This window comes from Castanea sativa, chromosome 3 (genome assembly GCF_040712315.1).
Source record: "Castanea sativa cultivar Marrone di Chiusa Pesio chromosome 3, ASM4071231v1".
Lineage (NCBI taxonomy): Eukaryota > Viridiplantae > Streptophyta > Magnoliopsida > Fagales > Fagaceae > Castanea > Castanea sativa.
In genome coordinates, this window is record NC_134015.1 from 48,681,645 (window position 1) to 48,709,118 (window position 27,474).

Below are 27,474 nucleotides of genomic sequence, written 5' to 3' on the forward strand. Positions count from 1 at the left end.
CTTTAGCCTTATTTATTTATTTTCTTAACACAAGTTCACTCTCTCCCTGTTTTTGTTTAACTATAATAGTAAAGTAACACCGCATACATTTGGTATAATGGTCACTCCATAAATATAACTGCTTGTTGGGTGTAAGGGTCGTCAATGGGCCGGGTCGGGCCGGCTCGACCCATCTTTACTTGGCCCAGGAGCACAATGGGCTGGACATAATGGGCTATTAACTAGTTAACAGGCCGGGTTGGGTTGGGCCGAAAAAGAAAACCTCTGCCCATGACCCTGCCCATGGGCAATGCCCATTTTGTCTTTAGCGAGCTGGGCTATCGGGTTGGGCCTAATGGGTTACCCATAGGCTTGTGTGAGCATATTATTTTATTATTTTTATAAGGAAAGAATCAATTTTTTATAAAGGTATAATCAATCTATTTTTTTAAAGGAAAGAAATAAAGAATTTAATACTTAATTACAAATTTTTTACATTCAAATCTATTTAATTTTTTGTTTGGTCGATGGAAACCTATTTAATTTTTTTATTAAGGCTTTAAATAGTTTTTTATTTTATCTTTAATAATAAAAAAATGTCAAACGATTAATTCAAATTTGCTAGACTACTAGAAAAATATATATTTAGTAAACTAAGTTTAGCACAATTATTTTGAGTATCTTAGTGGTTGAGGGAGATCTCTTAAGAAATTCCTCTATAATATCTCAAGATCAATCTTTCATACACTTCCTATATATTTTTGTTATGAATTATGAGTTATTGGGCTGGGCCTATAGGCTGGGCAACGGGTTGGGCTGCTGGGCTAGCCCATCGGGTATCCATGGGCATAAAAACTAGCCCACGGCTTAACCTACTAGGCTACTGGGCTACCCATGAGCCTCAATAACAACAGGCCGGGCCGCCCATTAGTCCGGTGGGCCGTCGGGTTTTTAGGTCGGGCTATAGGCCGTGGGCTATTTAATGACCCTTAGTTGGGTGTGGGAGTAAAGGCCGAGGTTTAAGTCTCTAGGAGGGAGTTTCACATACATATATACTTAGATTAGGCTAGAGTAGAATTTTTATCTTGTTTTCCTATAATAAAAAAAAAAACTATGACAATGATGTCATCTTTTAAAGTTGATTTTTTCCCGTATGTAAGGAGCAATTTATACAGAAACAGGGAGAATCCATCACATTTTAGCATGTTTTGACCATTTATATCAAATTTACCACCAAAAAAAAATGCTTATTGATTTAAACTAAGGTTTGTGTTCTAAATTTTAATGAACCAGGTTAGAAGTTTGTAATATTGTTATGTTTGTGATTGTAATATTTTTAAAGCATTTTACTTGTTCCAATCATGACAAATTATTGTCTCAATTGTATAGTTTGTAACACATTTTTTTTGTTATATGAAGTTATGGTGTTTTTTGAAACCCAGTTAGAGGATTTTTGTCTTAAAAAATTATCTTTTCTCATTTAGTTTTATTGTAATTTCTGAAAAATATTGGGAAAATAGTTCGGATATTACGTTTATGACACAGAGATAAAATATCACTACGATTATTAGTTATTATTGGGTTCATTTTACATATTACATTTTTGGTGCTAATAATTAGTTTATTAATTTCTTTTCGTTTGATATTCCTACTAAAAAATAACATAGTTCTTTTATGTCTTTTTGAATTGCGGTGACTAATTATCGATCTGTGTTGGTAGAGATATGATGATATGCTCTCACTTCAAAATGTAGATTATAGACTCTTGATTTTACTTTTAGTCTAGCATCCTCTTGATAAACTCTTTAAAAGTACTTGTTAAATTAAATGATGATGTATGAAGGGAATTATAATATTTTTTATTATTAATTTTCTATAATATATTTTTACACGTGCTTTTTTGCACTCACCTCAAAACTAGTACTATGTAAAACTGTTTTGTATTAGATTTTTTTGAATAAAGTTTTGTAGTAGATTAGTTCACGTATTGATTCACTTGTTTTAAATTATTTTCAAAAGTAAAGTCAATATAAACATTTTATGGTCTGTGCATATATTTGTATTTGGAAGAATTTCTTTTTTCTTTTCAAGTTTGAAAACGTTAATGGACATTAATGCTACATTTTTTCTATATTGTAAATTATTAATATCTCAATTCCTATCATATACAAATAAAACAATAGGTGAATTACTATACATGTCAATTCCATTTCTCAACAACAACAAAAAAAACATGTCAATTCCTATTATATATAGATACAAATATAGGTTTTATTATCATATTAATATTTTTTCCTCTTTTTCATACTTTATTTCAAGCCAAAACACTCCCACAAACTTGAAACCCCCCAATTCCTCTCTCATTTTCTACCAATCAAACAAAATCTGTAACAAATTCACAATAAAAATATATAAATAAACTCACTAAATCAAACTATGCAACCAAAAAATAAATAAAATAAAGAAGATTTGATTTTCCATTCTATTTGTTTATTTAGACCCCTTAAACCAGATTGTTTAACCTAATATATTAGCCAAATAATTATTTAGTTTAGTTATTTAAATCTAGATTAAACAATAATAAATCATATTATATACATCAACGGAAAATTAAATAACACCACGACATGATGGCCAGGAAAACTAATAAAATGAACCGTTTCAAGGTAAAAACCTGTGAAAGATTTGACCTAGCAATCCTCAAGGTAAAGCAAATCAACTATAAGAGAATCGAAATTTTTACAATCAATTTTAACCTAAATCTATTGCTACATCAATTAGTAACTTACTAACATGACAACGTGTAAGCTCCAAATCCGCGGACTCCTTCTCTTCTTAGACTTACTGCAACACAAACACTCACGCTTGTGACTTTAAGATCCTACTCAAAAGTTTCAGATCACTTTCACGTGTTGATCATTGTAGCAGCAACTAGATTCTACCAATGTTTGATTGTAGATCTTGCTTCGATAGATGCTTGTGTAGTTAGAAGGTACAATACCTCCTAGATCTCACAAAAGTAACACACAAGTCTTCCAAATTAAGGTCTCCAAAACGTAGCCAGGGTTTCCCTTTTATAAGTGGACAAGTTAGATTGAAACCCTAAACATTTTCGCAAGCTTAGGCCTTATTTAAAAATTCTGCAGAATCTGATTTTTGCGATTTTCGATCGGTCGAACCTAATTTTCAATCGATCGAGCTTGGCAAATTCTGACTCGTCTTTTCTGCAATCAGCTCGAACTTGAAGCTTGAAACATACACCTTTGAGCAATGCTTAACACATAGACTAGACATGTTTTGTTTTCGATTTGCCAACACATACAAAATAGAATTCTAAACATTTAATCCTAAATCTTTAGAACCTAACACATTCGATATTTTCATTGTGTTGAATGGGAAAGTAAGCACAATTCAAGTTGGAACCCAATACCCCAATTTCATTCTTACATTTTCTCACAAATCAAAGAAACCCACATTAAATAAACCACCAAAAAAAAAAATTCAATCACTTAGCACCCTTAGATGAAAGGTGTACCTACCAATTTTCTATTCTAAAGGTTCCTTAGCATCTATTCCATTTTGTGAGTCAGGATTAGAGGGTGTCGAATTTGGAAAGTAATGTTTAATTTTGAAGGGAAAAATGAATTGAAGTTAAAAAGAGGCTTAATTAATCCCTAATAATCCATTACCTAGAAAATTTAATTCAGGAAAATGGAAAGATTGGAAGTTGAAAAGAGGAACAATTAATCTCTAATAATCTATTTATTTTTTCTTCTAAAAAATGATAATTTAACATAATTGACATAAAGACCATTACCTAAAATAATATAATTTAGAAAAATAGAAAGATAGATAGTTAGATAAAATTTGACATAAATGATACAACAAATGTGAATTAAAGTGACTTAAAAGCCATTAGATTAAAAAAAAAAAACATATAATACAGAAGACACATGGACGTGAATTGTAATGACACCATATATTTTTTTATAATTTTTTTGCAAAAGTGCTACACAGCTACACCTATAATATTTTCATAACACATCATAAGTTGTGAGTTGTTAATGATTCTAATTTGAACCCATAATTGAAATTACTTTTTTACCCATCAATTACAATGAATAACAACTTGTTACTTAGAATTTATAGTAAAAGTGTTGGGTGAAAATGAGCTTTTACCCATTTCGTGCAAAAAAATTAGCGTGTTGTCCCTTTTCCCAAACTAATTAGGGAAATACCCCTCTTTTGAAACTCGATTTTCTCAAAATCGAGTTTCAAAAAAAAAAAATCTAGAGCCCTATAGTGGCGTTTTAAGGAGCCTATAGTGACGTTTTAAGAACCTATAGTGGCAGTTTGGAACTCGAGCTCCATGAACTCAAGTTCCATGCAAGTTTTTTTTTTTTTACCTATAACTCGAGTTCATGGAGCTCAAGTTTGAAAACACCACTATAAGCTCTTTAAAACGTCACTATAGGCTCTTTAAAACGCCACTATAGGGCTTAACTTGATTTTGAGAAAATTGAGTTTCAAAAGAGGGACATTTCCCTAATTAGTTTGGGAAATGGGGCAACACACTAATTTTTTTTGCATGAAATGGGTAAAAGCCCATTTTCGCCAAAATGTTGTGAACATAATTTTTTTTTTTTGGTTTAATTATTGATTTAATGGTCATTCTCTACTTTTTGGAAATTTTATTTTTCCCCTTATATGTATTGGGAACCTATAAGTGCACAATTTGTACTCGGACCCAAACGAGTGATACGCTCAGGCCCAAAGAGCCTTATACAATGAAATTTGTAGAGTATGAGTTTGAAACCTAGGTTAGGGATATTGGGGAACTAATAAACAGACTAAAATGCCACAATCTATGTAAATAATATATGAATATGACAAAAAACTCTCATCGGACGTAAGCCGATGACCACTTGTATTGCCTTTCTTTCTCTAAGCAAAAGATTACAATTTTTAGTTTTCAGAATCGGTCCTCCTTCTTCTTTCCTCTCTTGTCTTCTTATAACCTTCTTCTTCTTCCCTGTTTCATCCACGTGTAACATAGATTTTTCTCCTAGATACGTGTCCTATCCACCACCTTCTTAAAGTCTTCAAACAATAGCTGGAAGGCTGAATATTACTATTCAGAGGTCATTTCTCCATTAATGCTACCAGGTAGGTAGATGCAAGGTCTTTAATGCGGTGGTAGCAGCTTTTTTCTTAGATATTTCTCACACGTTTCTGCTTCTAACGGGTACTTGGATCACACCTTTGCCCAACAGATCTTCCAGAATTCTGTCTCGAAACCCTTTAGCAAGTCTCATGGCCTTTACTGGGCTCGTCTGAGGAGATACTCCTCCTCGAACAACTCCTCTGCCCTTTGTAGCGCGGATTGCCCTGTGGGCCTTGAAGACTCTGATTGAACAGACTTATACCAACTAACCAGGCCCAAGGTCCAAACGTGCATTTGAGCATTTTTACCCCCCACAGTACCAATGGACATGCATGACATTTAAGGGTCATATTTATATATATATATATATATATATATATATATATATATATTTGGAAAATAATTTAACTCATATTTAATTGCTCTAATTTAAAATATGGATAGTAATATAATTAAGGTTTGTAATTGAAAATAGTGGCTTAAGGGCTGTTTTGTAAGAGTATTTAAATATAGTTTTTTATTTTGCAATCTATAAATGGTTGATCCCACACTTGAATTTATTGTTTTGCTAATATTTTATAAATACAATTTTCAAAAAATTGTATTCTATTTTCCTTATTTTAAATAGAATTTTGAAAACGGCTTAGAGGGTGTTTTTAGGATACAGAAAATGTTTTTAATGACATAGTTGTAAATAAATTGAAAATAGTAGACCTCACATTTTTGTTTGAACTCTTTTATCTCTTAAATTTAGGAGTTTATCTTTATCACAAAATGAATTCTCGCATTTCAAATTTGAAACTTATCATTAAAAAAAATGATGAGCTCTATTCCCTTATCATTATCCACACACAAAAAAAAAAAAAAAATGTAATCTATAGATTCTATATGTTACTTTTTGTAAATATTTTTTTTTAATCTCAAAAATAGAAATGGTCTCCAAAACAATTATTTTTATTTTTAGTATTTTGAAAATTGTTTTAAAAGTGGGAGCCAAACACATAAAATATAAAAATTATTATTTGAAAACTAGTTTTAAGATCAATTTTTTGAAAACTGTTTTTATACTGTTTTGAAAATAAAAACAAAAATCCTCCTACCAATCCGTATGACATTTTACTTTCCTGTTTAGTTTCATCACCTCACACGTTTTTAAACCTCAAGCGTGTGGCAAATCTATTTTTATTAAGTCTAATAGTTATTAGATATTTTCATATATGTCATTGTTATAGTCTTTGACAAAGAGACATATGTTACCATTTTTTTGTATCCATGAGTTTTGTTTATTATTATTTTTGCTTATATTAGTTCATGGCAATATTGACTACTAAGAGAGAGAGAGAATCACTACACATTTAAATATAAACAAGTCAATTTATATTAAATATAGACTGCATCACATCCAACAAAATAAAGAAATCCAATCCAAGATTACAGTCTTTTTTTTTCTTTTTTTTAAAGAATCGATTGCAGTGAATCCCAAACAAAGACTTAATAATCTCATCATTCAAACATAGCCTCTAATTTCGATCCTGTCTTCTCTTTATTTTGATCTGGTCTTCTCTTTATTATTATTTGCAAATGCCGAAGACCAAAAAAAGAAATTTGAATTTAGAGCCATGCTGGATTCACCAAAGTAGTGCAAACAGACTTGACTTGCAAGTAATTTAGCAAGCCGTTAAATCCATTCTCTCTGCCATGCCCACTCATCTTGTACCCACCAAAAGGAAGTGCAGCATCAAATACATCATAGCAGTTCACCCAAATCGTCCCAGCTTTTAATGCACGTGTTAAAGTGTTAATAGTGTCTATGTTCTGCGAAAAGATCCCTGCAGCAAGCCCATAGTGCGTTGCATTTGCTCTTCGAATCACCTCGTTAAGGTCCCTAAAATTAAATATTATAAATATAAAGGTGTATTCAGTGTCACGCTATTTGAAATTGTAAATGACGGTGCATTAACAAACACCGTAAATAAAAATCACCAAGTGTAAAAAGGATTCGTTTCTCACTTGAATTTCAAGATGGTCTGCACTGGACCGAATATCTCATCCTTTGCTATCAACATGTCATCCTTGTATAAATTAACAGTTAGTTGCCTTCATAAACCATAGTATTTCAAAATCATCATGCTACAATGATGGTATAACTAAAAGGTACCTTAACATTTGAGAACACTGTGGGCTTAATGTAATAGCCCTTGTCGCCAAGTCTTTCTCCCCCGCTTTCAAGGGTAGCTCCACTTTCAACACCAGATTTTATGTATTTCAGGATTTTGTTAAACTGCTTTTCGTCAATCTGATTCATTTGAGTAAGCAACATTCAGTATCAGTGTATCACTAAAGATTGCAAACCAATTTATATTGTCCAAGATTTTGTGAAGCTATATTGCATGTAAAAAGTAAAAGTTATAATTGCAGATGAAGCTTCTTAAACAACTTTCAACAATTTTGTAAGATCAGTGTCAAGCATGAAGCCTACACAAATGTGGCACTAAAATTTATTTATACACGAGGAATTGTTGTTTATTACCTGAGGACCTTGTTCAGTGCCCTCCTTGAATGGATCACCAACAGAACGTTTCAAAGCGCGCTGCTTTGCTTTCTCTACGAACTCATCATATATACGCTCATGAACAAATGTACGAGATCCAGCAGCACAGCATTCTCCCTGCAGATTGGACAAAATCATGATCAATAAAATGAGTTTTAACTTCCTTGACAGGGTTCAAGTGATAACCCAACAGTAATGGTATTTTTTGCGGTGTCCCATGATGATTATGGTTCGAACCACACCTCCCTCACCATCTACTTTTTTTTTTTTTTTAATGTAACATATGGTAGGATTTTTTTTTTTTTTTTTTTTTGTGAAAAGTAACATATGGTAGGACTGGTGTATAATAAAAATATTTTTATTGCTAAATCAATACTTACCAACAAAAATAAATAAATAAATCCCGTAAGACACATCATAGTGTTGGAACAATTTTATGGACAAACCTGATTGAAGAACAAAGCCTGGTGTGCGAGCTCCACTGCCTTGTCTACATCAGCATCCTCACATACAATAAAGGGTGATTTCCCTCCAAGTTCCAAAGTTACCGGCTTCATATTGCTTTTTGTTGCCAAATCAGAAATAATTCTTCCTGTCTCTGTTGATCCAGTGAAAGCAATCTGTGCATAAGAAATTACTCAGTTTAGGAGGCATTCAAGCAATGACCAGTATATACAATATGAAAACGTGTTCGGGATTGTTAGTATTCCCCCTGATCATTTCAAAATTTAATGTAATACCAAAGAAATGTCACAATTGATTGCTAAACACTCTTGCAAGAAGTTTTTATCTTTCTTGAAAGACAAATTACATCTAATAGGAATGCAATGTTAAAGATCTTAACCCCAGGGGCTCAGCTGAAGACCATGCCTCATGAAGTGTAGGTCACTGGTTTGAGTCTTCTCCATCTAACCCCTTAAGGCTAATAAATCACTTGAACCAAAAGAAATATTTAGACTACCTTATCCACATCCATATGACTGGCAAGAGCTGCACCAGCAGTTGGACCAAAACCAGGGATCACATTTAGAACACCTGGAGGAAGTCCAGCCTGTCACAAAGATCATATGATCAGAGTAAGTGATAAAGAGAGCAGCTTATGTGCAGAAAAGATGAGTTCAGACATAAAACCTCAACGTACAAAGAACAAAAGTTTATCACCTCATATAGTAGCTGAGATACCAGGAGAGCAGTCAATGGTGTCTGCTCTGCTGGTTTCAATACAACAGTGCAGCCACATGCTAATGCAGGCGCGACCTTCCAAGCATACATAGGGAGAGGAAAATTCCATGGAATGATTCCAGCCGCAACACCGATCGGTTCATACAAGGTTTGCATATGGAATGGCCCATGGGCTGGAACTGTTAGACCATGGATCTTATCCGCCCACCCTAAAATTTTCACATATAGAAAATCTTAGAAAAACTTAACAAAAATTGACAGAATTTAATGAACAATCAAATTATATAATGCAGAAGATGAACTATATCTATAGATTTACGGTTTATGGCTTACGGTTTACCAGCATTGTATCGCATTAAGCGTGTCACCATTGATACTTCAATTAGAGCATTTTGATATGGCTTCCCACTGTCCCAAGCCTCAAGCGCTGCAATTTCATCATTGTGCTGTTCAAGCAAATTTGCAAAGCGCAAAAGTACTTTTTGCCTTTCCTGGATATTGTTTAAATTTTTTATTAAAAAAAAATTCAATTATTTGGTTTGTAGACTGTAGTGTTTTGTTCTACATCAAATAAAAGGTGAAAAATAGGAAGCACAATAAGGAATAGTTACATAAGCAGTCATCCTTGGCCATGGTCCTTCATCAAATGCCTTGCGAGCAGCAGCAACTGCTCGATTTATATCTTCAGCATCACCTTCAGCAACATTGGCAATCACATCCCCTGTCCTGGGATCCAATGTCTTAAAAGTTTTCCCTGAGACCAAACGTAGACAAAGCATAAATTTCAGCATACATCAAAATAATAACAATACTAACCTCATCGCTTCAAAAAAAACCTGAAACTTAAAAACTTTTTTAAAAATACTAAATTAATCTTTTAACTAGTTTGTATTTTTAAAATTTGAATAATTTTTAACTAAAAGATAAGGGTATTTTAGAGTATTTATGAATTTGTATGAGGATATTTTAGGACGCAAAATGAAGAAACCCAAACAGAGAATCCTGTAATTGGTAGTATAAATATTTTGTCTGAGGATACCACATTACCTAAAATTTGAGGTTAATAATATAGTGATTTATTATATTGAAATATATATATATATATATATATATATATATATTATCTTCCTCTCATTCTTATGGAATGATGAATCATGAGTCCGAAGTCATCTACACTACCTGATGCTGCATCGACAAATTTCCCATCAATCAAAAGCTGGGTATATTTTACTTCAACAGGTGGCTTAATTGGAACCTCAGACATTCTTTTGCTCAAGTTGGTGGTAGTCTTGCCTGAAGGAAATAGCATTCAAGTTTCAACCGATAAAAGAGCATTATTACAAAACCCAAAACAAAGGAATTATAGAACATTTCTAATTGTTTTAAACATTTCTAAATTCCCAAGTTCATTTATTTTTATAATTTGATTTATTATTTTTGCTAAAAACATTGTAGCTTAACTCACATATACCAGTGTTTTTAGTGACGACCACAAAATTCAAATACCCCTCCCCAACTATTGAATTATAAAAAATATAAATAAAACTTGATATCTTTTAATTCTTTCAGGTTTTTTTTTTGGAAGCATTTGAATGGATCTTGAAAACACCCAGTACAGAACCTGATTCAATGTATAATGTGATTTTCAATATACAAAACCTTAACCAGAACTCAATCTTAACCCAAAAAACATAGAATATCACAATCAAACAATTACAATAAGACACTCACACTTATCTCTCTTTCACGGTGTGATAGCTTGATACAAAGCTCAAATTGCTATATATTTACCTGTGTGTTAGTGTGTTTATATACATATCAGTTGGGCACCAATGAATGGTTCTAGGTGATTTCTACGACTCTATCTTTGTCTAATAATAGTACATACTATCTAATAATAGTACATGCTATCTAAACAAACAAAAAAAAAAAAAAAAAAGAGATGAGAAGCGTGACGCAGCAAAAACCCCAAAATAATTAAAACTTTTCTAATGAGCATAACTATTAATAATAATTTTATCAAAGAACTATCAAAAGGTGACGCCAATCGTTGGTTTTTGTATATTATTACTATTATTATATTTTTTTGGTTGGAAAGTGTATTTTGCTTATTATGTTTGTTTGTTCCATAGATTATAGCAGTGTAGTATTATTATTAAATAGACGTGGATAAAAAAAGCTAATCCAACAATATCTACTAAACTTTAATTACTAGTGGACCTAATTAATGTGTTTGGTACCAGTTTTACAAGAGATAATAAATAGGTGTGTGAAATTGTGAATTATCATCTCTACAAGTATATGCTTGTGGAGTATGGAGGGTAAAGGTGAAATTAAAGTTTTCATGAAGAAGATTCACACACATATACACTTAAAGTAAGTTATAGTAGATTTTCTATTTTGTATCAAAAAATAATAATAATTTACACTTATATAATAAAATTTTAATTTTTTTTTTTAATTTGCAATATACTAAATTTAAATTGTAAGGTATGATAAGCCCATATGTGAGGTGATAAATTAATTTGAGAATATTGTTGTAGGGGTATTGGGCCCAGTAATTTATGAAGGACGGCCCAACGAGGTCTTTTGGGCCAGAAATCCAAATCCGAAAACATTAAAATGATCGTGGAGTATTTAAATGTCCCATACCGACCGAGGAGTAGATTTGTCCTCGGAATGTTAAGCCGAGGATACACAGTATACGTGGAGGACAATAGAAAGAGCGGTGGAATGTCTAAAGTAAAGCTGCTACCACCGCCCATATATTAAAGACTCTGTAATTGATACGCTGACTGTATAGATGGAAGGATGGGACCTGAGCATAGAGCTTGGAACTTGGTCCCTAATCCCAGCAGACTTTAGGGAAGAATGGATGGGACAAGTATCCAAAAATCAGGATTGCAACCATAAAGTGGAAGATGATGAAGAGAAGAGGAGGAGTATAAATAGGAGGGAAGGCATACGAAGTAAGGAGAGGCTTTTTAAGAAAGAAAAAGTGTATGATAATCATTATTTTGTATCCAAACTTGAGAAATACTATTATAAACTATCCTCGGAAACAGTCCGAGGAAGAATTCTCAGTCTTACTCTTTGCAAACGATTCTTTGTTTTGTTCCATTGGGCCCAAAGCCCGTTCTTTTCGTAATTGTCTAAGCCATCCTTGAAGTCTAGATTACAAACCCATCCTCTACAAATTCATTGTGAAGAAAGGCCTTTCAAGCCCATTTCCTCCCAGTCGTGGTTTGGGAATTTGAATTGTGTCCTTACAATTGTGAATTTTAATTTTTTTATGGGAGATTTTTTTTTTTTAAATTTTGTTTCTTTCTAATTGAAAGGACCATATGATTTGTCAACCAACTCAGTGCTAAGACCAATTATCAAGGCGGTTTTTTTTTTTTTTTTTTTTTCTTCGATAGAAAAGATAGAAATTATTAAGACGTTAATAGTGGGGATCAGTGTGAAAGGTTGTAATAATAGTGTCACTAAACTCATGTGGATTTTTTTTTTTTTTTTGGGTAATTCCTTTGCATTTAATTTGGTAATACTTTTGTCAAACTTGTGTACTGTTGTTACTTCAACCTGTATGATCATATTATTTGATCCAAAGAAGATTTAATGACAACTTTTTAGAAGTTGAGGCAAAGAAAATCAAGATTTGAGCCGGTTGACATATGAAGAATTTTTTGTTGATTGCCTTAAATAATAATTTGTGTGCATCATCTTTAGCCTTATTTATTTATTTTCATAACACAAGTTCACTTTCTCCCTGTCTTTGTTTAACTATGACAGTAAAATCATCTTTTTAAGTTGATTTTTTTTCCGTATATAAGGAGCAATTTATGCAGAAACAGGGAGAATCCATCACATTCTAGCAAGTTTTGACCATTTATATGTCAAATTTACCTTAAAAAAAAAAATGCTTATTGATTTATATGCCTTAGCATGAGTTATGCATAGAGCAATAGTGGAATTTTAAAAGAAAACTAAGGTTTGTGTTCTAAATTGCAAGTGAACCATGTTAGAAGAGTGATGTTGGAAATTAGATTATTTAAAAACTCCAAAATTTTAGCTAAATTAAAAATAAAAATAAAAATAAAAAAACAGTTTTTTTTAACCACCTTTCCAAAATTAGAAAAAACAGTTTTTCTCTCATTCTTTCTCACACTTTTTTTTTAACCCATTATCAAGTAGTTATCCAAATTTTTATCCAAAAATAAAAAGCAATTATCCAAACTTAAAATTCCTCCAAAACCCATTATGAAACACTGAAAAAAAAAAAACATACTTGTTTTTCTTTTTCTTTTTGAGAGAGTTTTAACCTATTTTCTTTTTCTTTTTCTTTTTGAGAGAGTTTTAACTTATGGTGTTCACTCCTGATGATAGCTCTTTATCATCAAACCAAGACACCAATAAATTTTTGGTGTAGGCGGGGATTGAACTCAAGATCTCTTATACAACTATCAGAGACTTTATCAGTTGAGCTACCTAGAACCCACTATTTCTTTTTCTTTGTTCTTCATTCTTCATGTCCCTTCATCTTTATCATCTTCTCTTTCTTCTTAAAATTCTAAAAAACAAATTCAATCCTTAACATATCCCATTAATTTCAAAGGACAATTACTCAAAACTCAATTAGGAAGGTACAAATATACCATTTTTTTTTAATAAATTTCATTATATTGCTTTCTTTCTCTCTTTGTCTTTCTCTTTATCTCTCTTTCTCTAATTGCTCCACACACAAAAGAAATAAAAAAAAAAAAAAAAGAAGAAAAAAAAAAAGCCTTATTGTACGCGCTTATTCATACAACTATCTTAATGCATTGCTCGATTCCTTAATTTTTGGGATAATTACCTAATTGTGCTTTAAGCCTTTAACTCCCTTTCCTCGATTTCTTAGCTACCTATAATTGTTTGGTCAGCCAATGTATGGCTACCACATAATAATATGTGCGTGTTTTTTGTGTGTCATAGCATTTCTCTTAAATTATTGAACAAATGATATGTGTTTCTCATTTCACGCCTCACTTAGTGATTGGCAGATAAATTTTCTTAATCAGACAACAAAAACTGTATTACAATAATTACCTCCTCGGGTCTTGGGGAATCCGGAAAGAAAATAACTCGGTGCCTTACTTCTAATAAAATAAAAACAAAACAAATCTTGGTGCCTTCCTTCCAATAATCCTTTATCCCACTTTTTGTGGGATATTTTATATTCCACCAATTGTGGAATGTCCGGTGTGTGATGTTTTCTCATTTTAAAGTTTAGTCCTTGTTATAAGCAAGCAAAATTTGGCACATGTGAAAAACAGGTCACACTAATGGATCTCTTAGAACTTTCACCAATTTCAATTAACAAGGACAAGAAATACGGCATTTCATTGATTTTAGATATAATTCAAAAGAGTTCGAATTTGGTAAGTATGTGGTGTAAAACCCCTACATTACACCCTCCAATAGAAATATGTCATCTCACCATTTTACTCTTAAATGAATAACACATACCATTACATATTCTTGGTGCGATGGTTATTCCATAAGTATAAGTGATTGTGGGGTGTAGTGAGAGGCAAGAGGCCGAGGTTCAAGTCTTTAAAAGGAAGCTTCATATACATATACACTTAGATTAGACTAAAGTAGAATTTCTATCTTGTAAAAAAAAAAAAAAAATCCTTTTATACCCACTTTCATATAATCAAAAACCGCAATCATATGAGAAACCCGGCTCTGCCTCTACCTCCAACAGCCAGATTTGTTGCAGGAATCTGGAAGTTCTTAATGCTTGGCTCTACCTTGGGAGCAATCGGCAAAGAAATCTATTTGTTAACAGCCTCTCTTCTTCTTGTCAGTCACATTTTGTCAAATTTTACTTTTATGACATAAAGGTTAAATATCACTACATTTATTAGTTATTATTGGGTTCTTTTTACATATTACATTTTTGGTGCTAGTATTTAATTTATTTCTTTTGGTTTGATATTCCTACTGAAAAATAATATAGTTCTTTTATGTTTTTTTGAATTGCAGTGACATAATTAGATATTTTACATTTTTTCGATATTGTAAGTTACCAACGTCTCAATTCCTATCATACACAGACAAAACAATAGGCGAATTACTAACATCTCAATTCTTCTCATATATAGATAAAAATATAGGTATTGTTGTCATATAAATTTTTTTCTTCTTTCTCATACTTTATTTGTATCCAAAACACTCCTTCAAACTTGAAACCCCCCAATTCCTCTCTCATTTTCCACTAACCAAACAAACTCTGTAACAAATTCACAATAAAAATAAATAAATGAACTCACAAAATCAAACTTTGCAACCACAAAAAAATAATAAAGAAGATTTGATAGACCATTCCATATTTCCATTGCGTCTAATGGGAAAGTAAGCACAATTCAATTTGGAACCCAATGCCCCAATTTCACTCTTACATTTTCTCACAAATCAAAGAAACCCACATAAAAATAAACCACCAAAAAAATAACTTCAAAACACTTAGCAACCTTAGATGAAAGGTGTATCTACCAATTTTCCATTCCAAAGGTTCCTTACTTTTCTTAGCATATATCATGTGGGGGGCCAAGGACCGAGGATGAAGATCAAGGGTCGAAAGAGATATTAGTGGAGATGAGGGCTGAGGACCTGAGAACAAAGTTGCATGAAAAAGTTCAAAGAGTAGACTGGTGATATATGGCAGAGAGAGAAAATATATGGTTTGGGGGTAGACAGCCTATGGACTCCGCATTGAATGCTCTGCACCTAGTTTCTTGGCCGCATTAAATAATGAACAATAGCTTTATCAGCTGCATTGATGTGGAGGTGACTTGAACAATGCGAATCACAGCTAGGCAGTTTCTTTCCACCACCTTCTACAAGTAATCGGACAAGTGTCAACGTGAGAAAGGGGTTAAGTGGGAGATTGATGTTAGAGATGCAAGGAGGAAGGAGTATAGATAGGGATGAAAGAGGCTAGTGTGGGGGGGATGAACACAACTCTAAGAATTAAATGAACAGTAATATTTGAATATAATAGATTCCTCCTCAGGAAAGCCTGTGGAAGAGTGTTTCCTACTCCTTTTCTTTTGAATGGAATCCTTAGGACACAGCTGTCCTTTGTTGTTTTGTTCACTCTCTACAAATTCTTTGTTTTGGGCATTGGGTGATTGGATCCACTTCTTGTTTTAAGTGGGCTTTAATCCTTTATGTGATTTTGGTCCTTACATATCCCATTTACTGAGTCAAGATTGGAGGGTGTCAAATTTGGAAAGTGATATTTAATTTTAAAGGAAAAAATGAATTGAAGTTATAAAGAGGCTTATTAATCCCTAATAATCCATTACCTAAAAGATTTAATTCAAGAAAGTAGAAAGATTGGAAGTTGTAAAGAGGAACAAATGATTTCTAATAATCTTTTAATTTTTTCTTCTAAAAAAATGATAATTTAACATGATTGACATTAAGACCATTACCTAAAATAATATAATTCAGAAAAAAAAAATATAGGCAGATAGATAATTAGATAAAACTAACTTATAACCCCATATATATGAATAGATATACTTAAAAGATACACAATAAGATGCATAATATAATTCTTATATATATATATATAATTTAAATATTATTAATAGTTATTCTTTTTTTTAACTCTTTAATAAGTCTTGTAAGAATGTTATTAGATAGAAAATGTAAATTGTCCATTTTTTAAATATTTTTATGTTAATTAATTCTAGACTTTTTGGTTTTTGTACACAATAACTCACTTGAATGGATATTTATGATATGGTATCACATTTTATTCCAAAATTAAGAAATAAACCTATCTCTAAAAATAAATAATTTAAAACACATGACGCAAAATTAAACTTCAATAGTAGAATTTAATTGGATTTTCTCTAAGTTTTACCTAATAATATATATATATATATATATATGACTTATAAATTTGAATTGTTTTTAGTTATAAAAAAATGTTCATAAATATAAAATCATTCAAATTCTCTCTTTTTCTAATTTTATATATAGTGTCAAACATATAACTATGTTTTTTATGATTTATTTATATTGGACTCCTTGTTTTCTACTCTAAATTAACTTATTTAACACAAAAATTAAATAATTTTGATTAGATGGGACATGTGCCATAAAATTAAACTCTAATTAAAATCCAATTTTTACACTGAACTAACTAACTTGGTACAAAAATTTAAAATTTTTGATGAGATGGGACACGTGGCGCAAAATTAGACTCTAATTGAATTTCAATTTGAAATCTAATTGAATTTTCTCTTAACTTTACGTATTAATATATATATATATATATATATATATATATATATATATATATGACTTATAAACTTGAATTGTTTTTAGTTTTACAGAAAAAAAAAATGGCTCATAAATATAAAATCATTCAAAAATTATGTTTTTTATGGTTTACTTATATTTGACTCCTCGTTTTTTTTACACTAAATTAACTCATTTGGTACAAAAAATTAAAAATACTTAGATTAGATAGAACGCATGTCGTAAAATTAAACTCTAATTGAAATCTAATTTTTACATTGAATTAACTCACTTGGCACAAAAATTTAAAAACTAGATTAAATAAGACACGTGGTGCAAATTTAGACTTTAATTAAATTCCAATTTGAAATCTAATTGGATTTTCTCTCAGTTTTACTTATTATATATATATATATATATATATATATATATAAATTTGACATAAATCATCACAACAAATGGGAATTAAAGTGACTTAAAAGCTATTAGCTAAAAAAAATTTAATACAGAAGACACATATCCGTACACTATATATATATTTTGAGAAAAGTGCTACACTTGCTCTCACAATATTTTCACAACAAATTATAGATTATAAATTTTTAGTGGTTCTAATTTGGACCCACATTTGAAATTACTTTTTTGTCCATCTGTAATAAGGAGTAACAATTTACCACTTAGAATTTACTATAAAAATAATATGAACTGGCATTCATTTTTCTTTTTCTTTTTTAATCAATGATTTAATAGTCATTCTCTCCTTTTTGGAAAAATTATTTTTCCCTTATATTGGGTACCAATGGACATGTATGACATTTATGGGTTTTATATATATATATATATATATATATATATATATATATATATATATATATATATTTATTTATTTATTTATTTATTTATTTTTAGAGAATCATTTAACTCTCATATTTAACAGTATTGCTACAACCACAAACTATTTTACAATATTTTTACAAACTGTTAATGTGGTCAATTTCTTATTGGTTTTCGCTTACGCCCACCATTAAATGATCATTTTTTACATTTTTCAATAATCACCATGGTTTTAAAAACCGAACCGGGAATAAAACCGTTTTTTTCAAAATTTTCGGTTTTTGACCGGTTTTTCCCGGTTTTTGACTTGTTTTTGACCTGTTTTTCGGTTTTTGACCGGTTTTGGGACATATAACCGGACCGGACTGCACCAGTTTTTCCGGTTGAACCGGTCGGACCGTCCGGTCCGGTCCGGTTTTTAAAACATAGATAATCACTCACCATATCAGCAATTTGTAAATTTTTATGTAAAAAATTTTGCATTTCTAGCTTTACTCATTTAATATATGGTAATAATAATATAATTAAGGTTTGTAATTGAAATTATTGGCTTAACTTAAGTATAGAATTTTTTTTTTTTTTCTGTTCAGTTTCATCACCTCACACGTTTTTAAACCTCAAACGTGTGGCAAATCTTTTTTTTTCTTCTTTTTTATTAAGTCTAATAATTATTAGATATTTTCATATATGTCATTGTTATATGCTTTGACAAAGAAACACATGTTACCTTTTTTTTTTTTTTTGTATCTATGAGTTTTGTTTATTATTATTTTTGCTTATATTAGTTCATGGCAATATAGACCACTAGGAGAGAGAGAGAAATAATTTTCTCAAAAAAAAAAAAAAAAAGGAGAGAGAGAAATAATACACCTTCAAATATATACAACAAGTCAATTTATATATATTAAATATAGGCTGCTTCACATCCAACAAAACAAAGAAATCCAATCCGAGATTGCAGTCTTTTTTTTTTTTTTTTTCAATCAATTGCAGTGAATGACAAACAAAGATTTAATAATCCAATTTTGATCCGGTTCTTTCTTCATTTTGATCCGGTCTTCTCTTTATTATTTGCACACGCCGAAGACTGAAAAAAGAAAATTGAATTTAGAGCCATGCTGGATTCACCAAAGGAGTGCAAACAGACTTGACTTGCAAGTAATTTTCCAGACTTTACATTCCTTTCTCTCTGCCATGCCCACTCATCTTGTACCCACCAAAAGGAATTGCAGCATCAAATACATCATAGCAGTTCACCCATACTGTCCCAACTCGTAATGCACGTGTTAATGTGTTAATAGTGTCTATGTGCTTCGAAAAGATCCCAGCAGCAAGCCCATAGTGCGTGGCATTCGCTCTTCGAATCAGCTAGTCAAGGTCCCTGAAATATTATAAATCCAAAGGTGCATTCAGTAGAGAGTTATTTAAAATTGCAAGTGTAAAAAAGGATTCGTTTCTCACTTGAATTTCAAGATGGTCTGCACTGGACCGAATATCTCGTCCTTTGCAATCAGCATGTCATCCTGATATAAATTAACAGTTAGTTGCCTACATAAACCATAGTATTTCAAAATCATCATGGTACAATGATGGTACAACTAAAAAGTACCTTAACGTTTGAGAACGCTGTGGGCTTAATGTAATAGCCCTTGTCGCCAAGTCTTTCTCCCCCGCTTTCCAGGGTAGCTCCACATTCAACACCAGATTTTATGTATTTCAGAATTTTGTTAAATTGCTCTGTGTAAATCTGATTCATTTGAGTAAGCAACATTCAGTTTCAGTGTATCGCTAAAGATTGCAAACCAATTTATACTTGTAGTAAATAAAAGCAGCCAGAGACATAACTGATATTGTCCAAGAGTTTGTGAAGCTATATTACATGTAGAAAGTGAAAGTTATAAATGCAGATGAGGCTTCTCAAACAACATTCAACAATTTTGTAAGATAAGTGTCAAGCATACACAAATGTGACAGTAACATTTACTAATTCACATGAGGAATTGTTGTTGATTACCTGAGGACCTTTTTCAGTGCCCCCCTTGAATGGATCACCAACAGAACGCTTCAAAGTGCGCTGCTTTGCTTTCTCTACAAACTCATCATATATACTTTCATGTACAAATGTACGAGATCCAGCACAGCAGCATTGTCCCTTCGGATTGGAAAAAAATCATGATCAATAAATGAATTTTAACTTCCTTAGGACCAATCATAGTATCAAAACAATCCTATGGACAAACCTGATTAAAGAACAAAGCAAAGTGGGCAAGCTCCACTGCCTTATCTATATCAGCATCCTCACATAAAATAAATGGTGATTTCCCTCCAAGTTCCAAAGTTACCGGCTTCATATTGCTTTTGGTTGCCAATTCAAGAACAAATTTTCCTGTCTCTGTTGATCCAGTGAAAGCAAGCTGTGCATAAGAAATTACTGAGAGTTCAGGAGGCATTCAAGCAATGACCAGAATATACAATATGAGAATGTGTTCTGGATTGTTAGTATTCCCCCTAATCGTTTCAATATTTGATGGAATACCAAAGAGATATCATAATTGATTGCTAAACACCCTTACAAGAAATTTTTATCTTACTTGAGAGGCAAATTACATCTAATAGGAATGCAATATTAAACATCTTAACCCCAAGGGTTCAGCTGAAGACCATGCCTCATGAAGTGGACGTCACTGGTTGGAGTCTTCTCCATCTAACCCCTTAAGGCTAATAAATCACTTGAACCAAAAGAACTTTTTAGACTACCTTATCCACATCCATATGACTGGCAAGAGCTGCACCAGCAGTTGGACCATAACCAGGGATCACATTTAGAACACCTGGAGGAAGTCCAGCCTGTCACAAAGATCATATGATCAGAATAAGTGATAAAGAGAGCAGCTTATGTGCAGAAAAGTTGAGTTCAGAGATAAAACCTCGATGTAAAAAGAACAAAAGTTTATCTACCTCATGCAATAGCTTTGCTGCAACTAGAGCAGTCAATGGTGTCTGCTCTGCTGGTTTCAATACAATGGTGTTGCCACATGCTAATGCAGGCCCAACCTTCCAAGAAAACATGAGGAGAGGAAAATTCCATGGAATAATCCCACCCGCAACACCAATAGGTTCATGCAAGGTTTGCATATGGAATGGTCCGTTAGCTGGAACTGTGAGACCATGGATCTTATCCGCCCACCCTAAAATTTTCACATATAGAAATCTTAGAAAACTTACAAAAATCGACAGAATGAAACGAACAATCAAAATATATAATGCTGAAGATGAACTATATCTATAGATTTACCAGCATAGTATCTCATTAGGCGTATCACCATTGGAATTTCATCTGTAGCAGCCTGTTGATATGGCTTCCCACTGTCCCAAGCCTCAAGGGCTGCAAGTTCATCATTGTGCTGCTCAAGCAAATCCGCAAAGCGCAAAAGTATTTTTTGCCTTTCCTGGATATTGTTTAAAATTTTTATTTTAAAAAAAAAATCAATTATATGGATTGTAGACTGTATTTTTGTTCTACATCAAATAAAAGGTGAAAAATAAGAAGCACGGACTGGGCATTTCCCAATGGTGTTGATGAGGCCATTGCTGTCTGCAAATGTCTGGGTCGGCGGGTACAATTTCTGGAAGGATTCCCTGGTTGAGAGATTCTGCCATTGAAAGTGAATAGTGACAGGATATCCATGATACATCTGTGTGTCTGTGAATAGTACCGTCGGCATTTGTTACCCAATGGACATCTGGAGGGTGGACAATTCCTTCTGCTTGAACATTATTTTTGGAATTTAGCTTTGCAACTATACATAAGGAATAGTTACATAAGCAGTCATCTTTGGCCATGGTCCTTCATCAAATGCCTTGCGAGCAGCAGCAACTGCTCGATTTATATCTTCAACACCACCTTCAGCAACATTGGCAATCACTTCCCCTGTCCTGGGATCCAATGTCTGAAAAGTTTTCCCTGAGACCAAATGTATACATAGTAGCATACATCAGAATAATAAGAATATGATGTGTCTGAGGATACCATATTACCTAAAGTTTGAGGTTAAAAATATAGTGATTTATGGTATGATTTAAATATATATATATATATATATATATAGAGAGAGAGAGAGAGAGAGAGAGAGAGAGAGAGTAAATTATACATGCATTCAATTTTTTTTTTTGAATTTGCAAGCTTATCTTATGGAATGATGAAGTACCATTTGGGTCCAAACTCATCTACATTACCTGATGCTGCATCGACAAATTTCCCATCAATCAAATGCTGGGTATATTTTACTTGAACCGATGGCTTAATTGGAACCTCAGACATTCTTTGCTCAAGCTAGTGGTAGTCTTACCTGACAAGGAAATAACATTCAACCAATAAAAAAGCATTATCACAAAACCCAAAACAAAGGAACGACAGAACATTTCTAATTGTTTTAAACATTTCTAAATTCCCAAGTTTATTTATTTTCAAAATTCGATTTCTTGTTTTTGCTAAAAGTATTGTAGCTTAACTCACATATTCTGGTGATTTTAATGACGGCCGCAAAATTCAAATACCCCTCCCCAATTATTGAATTATAATATTGAAAAACAAAAAAAACTTATTCAATGTGCTTAGTCCATTTAGCATATAGTATATATGTATAATGTGATTTTCAATATACAAAACCTTAACCTGAACTAGATCTTAACCAAAAAAACGTAGAATATCACAATCAAACAATTACAATAAGACACTCACACTTGACTCTCTTTCTCTGTGTGATAGCTTGATACAAAACTCAAATTGCTATATATTTACGTGTGTGTGTCAGTGTGTTTATATACCTATCAGTTGGGCACAAATGAATGATTCTAGATGATTTCTACAACTTTATCTTTGTCTAATAATAGTACATACTACCTAGATGTACTACTATCTATCTCCAAAAAAAAAAAAAAAAAAAAAAAAAAGAAAGAGATGAGAAGTGTGACGCATCAAAAACGCCAAAATAATTGAAACTTTTTTTTTAATGAGCATTAACTATTTATAATAATTTTATTAAAGAATTATCAAAAGTTGAACCCACCGTGGGTTTCTGTATATTATTATTATATATTTTTTTAGTTTAAATGTTTATTTATTTATTATGTTTGTTTATTACATAGATTGTAGCATTGTAGTATTATTATTACGAATAATACTAGAATTACAAATTATTTTATAATTTTTTTATTTTACAAATTGATGATGTAGTGAGTGATTATTGGTAAATAAAAATGTGATATTAATGATAAGTATAGATAAAAACCAATAAGAGGTTAGCTACATTAAGAGTGTTTGTTTGGAAGTGAAATAGGGTGGATGAAAAATTTTGGAGAGAAAATGAGAAAGAAAACTTTTTTGGAGTGTGTTCGGTTGGATAGGGAGAAAGGAAAATAAACAGTGGAGCCTAGATATTTTATTCTCTGGCATACGAAAAAGTTCTCTCTAAAATGAAGAGAAAATAAAAGAGAAAATGTTTGGACAAAAAACTTCTTTTACTAACGTGCTCTGGATACTGTTCTTTTTTTTTTTTTCGTGCTTTCTTTACTGTTTTGTCTTTGTTTTTTTAACGTGTCAGCTGTTTCCCTCTTTTATATATATATATATATATATATATATTTTTTTTTTTTTTTTTTTTTTCCTTTAGTTTTTTTTTGTCCTTTTCCTTTTTCTTATTCTTTTTTATATAAATTTCCTTCTTTATCTTTTTTTTTTTTTTTTTGTCCTCTGTACACTTTGGTTTTATTTTTTTTGTTGATCTGTATTTTTTTTTATTTGTTATTTTTTTATCTATTAGGGGCATGAAAGTAAATTTACACAAACTATATTTTTTATCCCTTCACTTTTTTACTCTCAAATCAAACACCATAAGAGAAAACTAAAATTTTTTCTATCTTCTCACTTTTCTATCGTCTTTCCATTGTCTATCCTCCCACTTTTCGACCCCTCTAACCAAACGAACCCTAACATTTTGCAAAAATGTTGTAAAATAGTTTGTAACTGTAATATTACTCTATTATTATTAAATAGTTATGGACAAATAAATAAAATAATAAATTAACGAGAAAAGGCTAATCCAAACTACATCGACAAAGACTTTTACTACTGCTATGAAACACTTATAAATAGAGCTAATTAATGTGACTAATACCAGCTTAACAAGAGGTAATAAATAGGTGTTTGAATTATTATTTTATATAATTAATACTTATATAATAAAATTTAGAACATCCATAAATGTTAAGTTTTTTTTTAATTTGCAATATAAAAAATTTAAATTGTAAATTATGATAAGCCTATATGTGAGGTGGTGAACTAATTTAAGAATTTTATGAATTTTGGTTGTGCTAATAGAAGGACTATTCACTACAAAAAACGCGCGCTATAGCCGCGTTTTTTAGCCGCGTTTATAAAAAAACGCGGCTATACCTGACCTATAGCCGCGTTTAAAAGAAACGCGGCTATAGACCAAACCTATAGCCCCGTTTCCTAGAAACGCGGCTTCAGACCCAACCTATAGCTGCGTTTTGTTAAATGCGGCCATAGGTTAGGTCTAAAGCCGCGTTTCTAGTACCTTGAGCTGCGTTTTACGTCCGGACTATAGCCGCGTTTATCAAAACGCAGCTATAGGTCCAGACAAAAATATTTTTTTTATAGGGTGCTATGTATAGTAGAACAAATTTTTTTTATAAGGGAGGGTTATAGCCGCGTTTCACAAAAACGCGACTATAGGTCCAGTCAAATAAAATATATATTTTAAAAAGATGACTTGTATATCCAAATAATTTTTTTTTTTTTTAATATAAGGGGGGGCTATAGCCACGTTTTTAAAAACGCGGCTATAGGTCCAGTCGAATAATATATATATTTTTTAAAAGGATGACCTGTGCATCCGAATAAATTTTTTTAGTCTAAGGGAGGGGCTATAGCCGCGTTTTAGGCTGGGGTTGTAAACGCGGCTTCAGGTCTATAGCCACGTTTTCAAGGTCTAGACCCCTTTTTTGTAGTGATTTGATTAGTCAGCCAACTCAGTGCTAAGACCGTTTATCAAAAAACTCTAAGACCGATTATCTAGAGGTTAATGGTGGGGATACCGATTATCTAGACGTTGATGGCGGGGATCGGTGTGAAGGTTGTAATAATAGTATCACTAAACTTATGTGGAATTTTGTGTAGGATATGGTTTTTCTATTTTAAAGGTTTGTTTTAACAATGCTTGGATTCTTCTTTAAAAAAAATATTAAATAAAATAAATAAATAACGCACACACACTCACACCAATGCTTGGATAAAATGGGAGTATGAATCACATCATAATTAGTGGGTTTTGGATGAGACTTAAGAGTAAATTTATGGACAATTATCCTATTCCTATCCAAATTATGATGAATACCAAATATTTTAGTAACTTCTGATTTAGAGCTTTGACTTTCTTAAAAAAAAAAAAAAGTAATCTTATTATACCGGTTTTTTGCATGCAAAGAATAGGTAATGAATTCACTTCTTTCTCCACACACACACACACACACAAATCATTTGTTTCACTTTTCGGTAATTAGAAATTAAATTATATTGTTGCCACTATAATGTCTCAATTCAATTGAAAAAGAAAAGGCTTTTATTAACAAGAGCCAAGCCACTATTGTTAAGGTTACAATGTTTTTTTACAAAATTAGTTGTAATCATAGGCTACAACTTTACTTAATAAAATAAACATTACTTCATATTTTGAAAATCTAACTATTGAATTGCATGTTCTTTACACTCTTACATGTCAAGTTTTGGGTCAATCGGATATTATTTACTATATAATCTATAAACTTATATTTTATGCATAATATTTTAAACTATATAAACTTGCAATTTAAACAATTTATTGATGACATAACTATTAATCTTTAATTTTCTGAAAATTTTGCAAGTATGGAGAATATAAGAAGAGGATGTAATCCAATGGTAGATTTGTTAAACTTTACCATTAATAAAAAGATATTAAGTAAGGTTGTAGCCTATTATTGTAGCCTAAATAGGCTATAACCAATTTTATAATTAAATTTTGTCCTTTATAAAATAAAACTAGTAATTGTCTCATGCGTTGCAATATTTTTTTTAATAATTTTTTTTTTCAATTATTATTGTTGTTGTTATTGTTGTTGATGCATAAAAACTCGTATGCAAATATAGTTATTTAAAAATATTGTGGAGAAGTAATAATTGTAAATAACTAAAAGATAACTATAATGAAGGATTATTTTTTAAAAAGAAGTTATAATCAAGAAAAGCAAAATGGCTTGAGAAAATTACATGTGCTATCATTGCATGCATCCTCATATTTTCATTTCAAAATTAATTACATACTAGTTAAATTCCCGTGACATGCACAATTTGATCATAAATTTATAAAACATAATTTTTTTTTTGTTTTGAAAAAGATACTTATTATATTTCATTTTGCAAATAGCTATAATTTATTTACTCTTGTGGTCAATCTACATTCCACCTTTGCACTCAAGGGCCAATCTCCTCTACTTCAAGTAGTTTTTTTTTTTTTTTTTCCCCATGAAAACAATCTTACAAAGATCTTATTGATTCTTATCAAAAAATCAATAAGATTTTTCAATGGCAAAAAAATAAATAAATAAAAAAAGATTTATTTTCTTTATTTTTTACTTTATTCTTTTCCTTAGACTTTAAACCTCCATAGTTCTCATCTAACATATCAAATTCTAATAGACATTGTTCATGTAATAGAATTGCTATATAATGAGATGATTGTATATCTAATGGAGTTGCAATATACCTAGTTTTTTAAGTGGGTTTTGTTACCCAAATAATAATAAAGGACATTAAAAATAGTTTTTACTTTTGAGAGAATATTTTATTATTGAATAATCATTTTCTTAAATTATATTTATTAGATACTATAATTCAATTTAATCAAATCGTACTAAAAATCTCATTAAATACATATATTTAAAAAGCTTATAATTATTAACTTAGCTAAGACTTATTGTGGTGTATTTAAATGTTTGAATTTGGTAAAGGGGCTTATAAAAAATAAGAGACTCTTTTATTTTTTTTAGGTAAAGGTTAATAATTTGTATTTATTATAATATAGAAGTATTTTTTTATTTTCAAAAAAATAAAAATGATAAAATTTAGAGATAAGCGGTAACTATAATTTTTTTTTTTTTTTTGAACATGTATTTGAAAGTAGTGTAGTGATATAGAGAAAAGTTTGGGTAGGAAAAATAAGATGAACATGAGGGGAAAGAAGGCTAAATTTTAGGAGTTCTCTTAGTTTTTAATTTTTTAAATTGGGGGTGTTTTACTTTTATTCGGATGAATTAAGAATAAAAAATGCTAAATTTTAGGGAATAAAAAGATGAACAAGAAGGGGAAAAAATCTTAAATTTTAGGAGTTCTTTTTTTTAATCC

The 27,474-nt window shown here is 31.2% G+C and overlaps 1 protein-coding gene and 1 pseudogene across 1 annotated transcript; both read right to left on the reverse strand.

Moving 5' to 3' along the window:
- Nucleotides 1-6,627: 6,627 nt before the first annotated feature.
- Nucleotides 6,628-10,698, reverse strand: LOC142629595 (benzaldehyde dehydrogenase, mitochondrial-like). The gene is made up of 11 exons (XM_075803604.1): nucleotides 10,608-10,698; nucleotides 10,056-10,169; nucleotides 9,488-9,630; nucleotides 9,217-9,367; nucleotides 8,856-9,085; nucleotides 8,656-8,745; nucleotides 8,141-8,314; nucleotides 7,674-7,811; nucleotides 7,302-7,439; nucleotides 7,154-7,215; nucleotides 6,628-7,028 (listed from the first exon to the last, which is right to left on the reverse strand). The coding sequence occupies exons 2-11, from the start codon at nucleotides 10,138-10,140 to the stop codon at nucleotides 6,755-6,757; spliced, it is 1,485 nt and encodes a 494-aa protein (XP_075659719.1). The 5' UTR covers nucleotides 10,141-10,169; nucleotides 10,608-10,698; the 3' UTR covers nucleotides 6,628-6,754.
- An 8,420-nt stretch (nucleotides 10,699-19,118) lies between these two features.
- Nucleotides 19,119-22,332, reverse strand: LOC142629763 (benzaldehyde dehydrogenase, mitochondrial-like; annotated as a pseudogene).
- Between the last annotated feature and the right edge of the window lie 5,142 nt (nucleotides 22,333-27,474).

Coding starts and splice junctions, on each gene's coding strand:
- LOC142629595 (XM_075803604.1), bottom strand. CDS start 10,140: ATGTCTGAGGTTCCAATTAAGCCACCTGTTGAAGTAAAATATACCCAG. Junction 9,368..9,487: donor GGCCAAGGATGACTGCTTAT/GTAACTATTCCT, acceptor AACAATATCCAG/GAAAGGCAAAAAGTACTTTT. Junction 7,216..7,301: donor CAGTGTTCTCAAATGTTAAG/GTACCTTTTAGT, acceptor AATTTATACAAG/GATGACATGTTGATAGCAAA.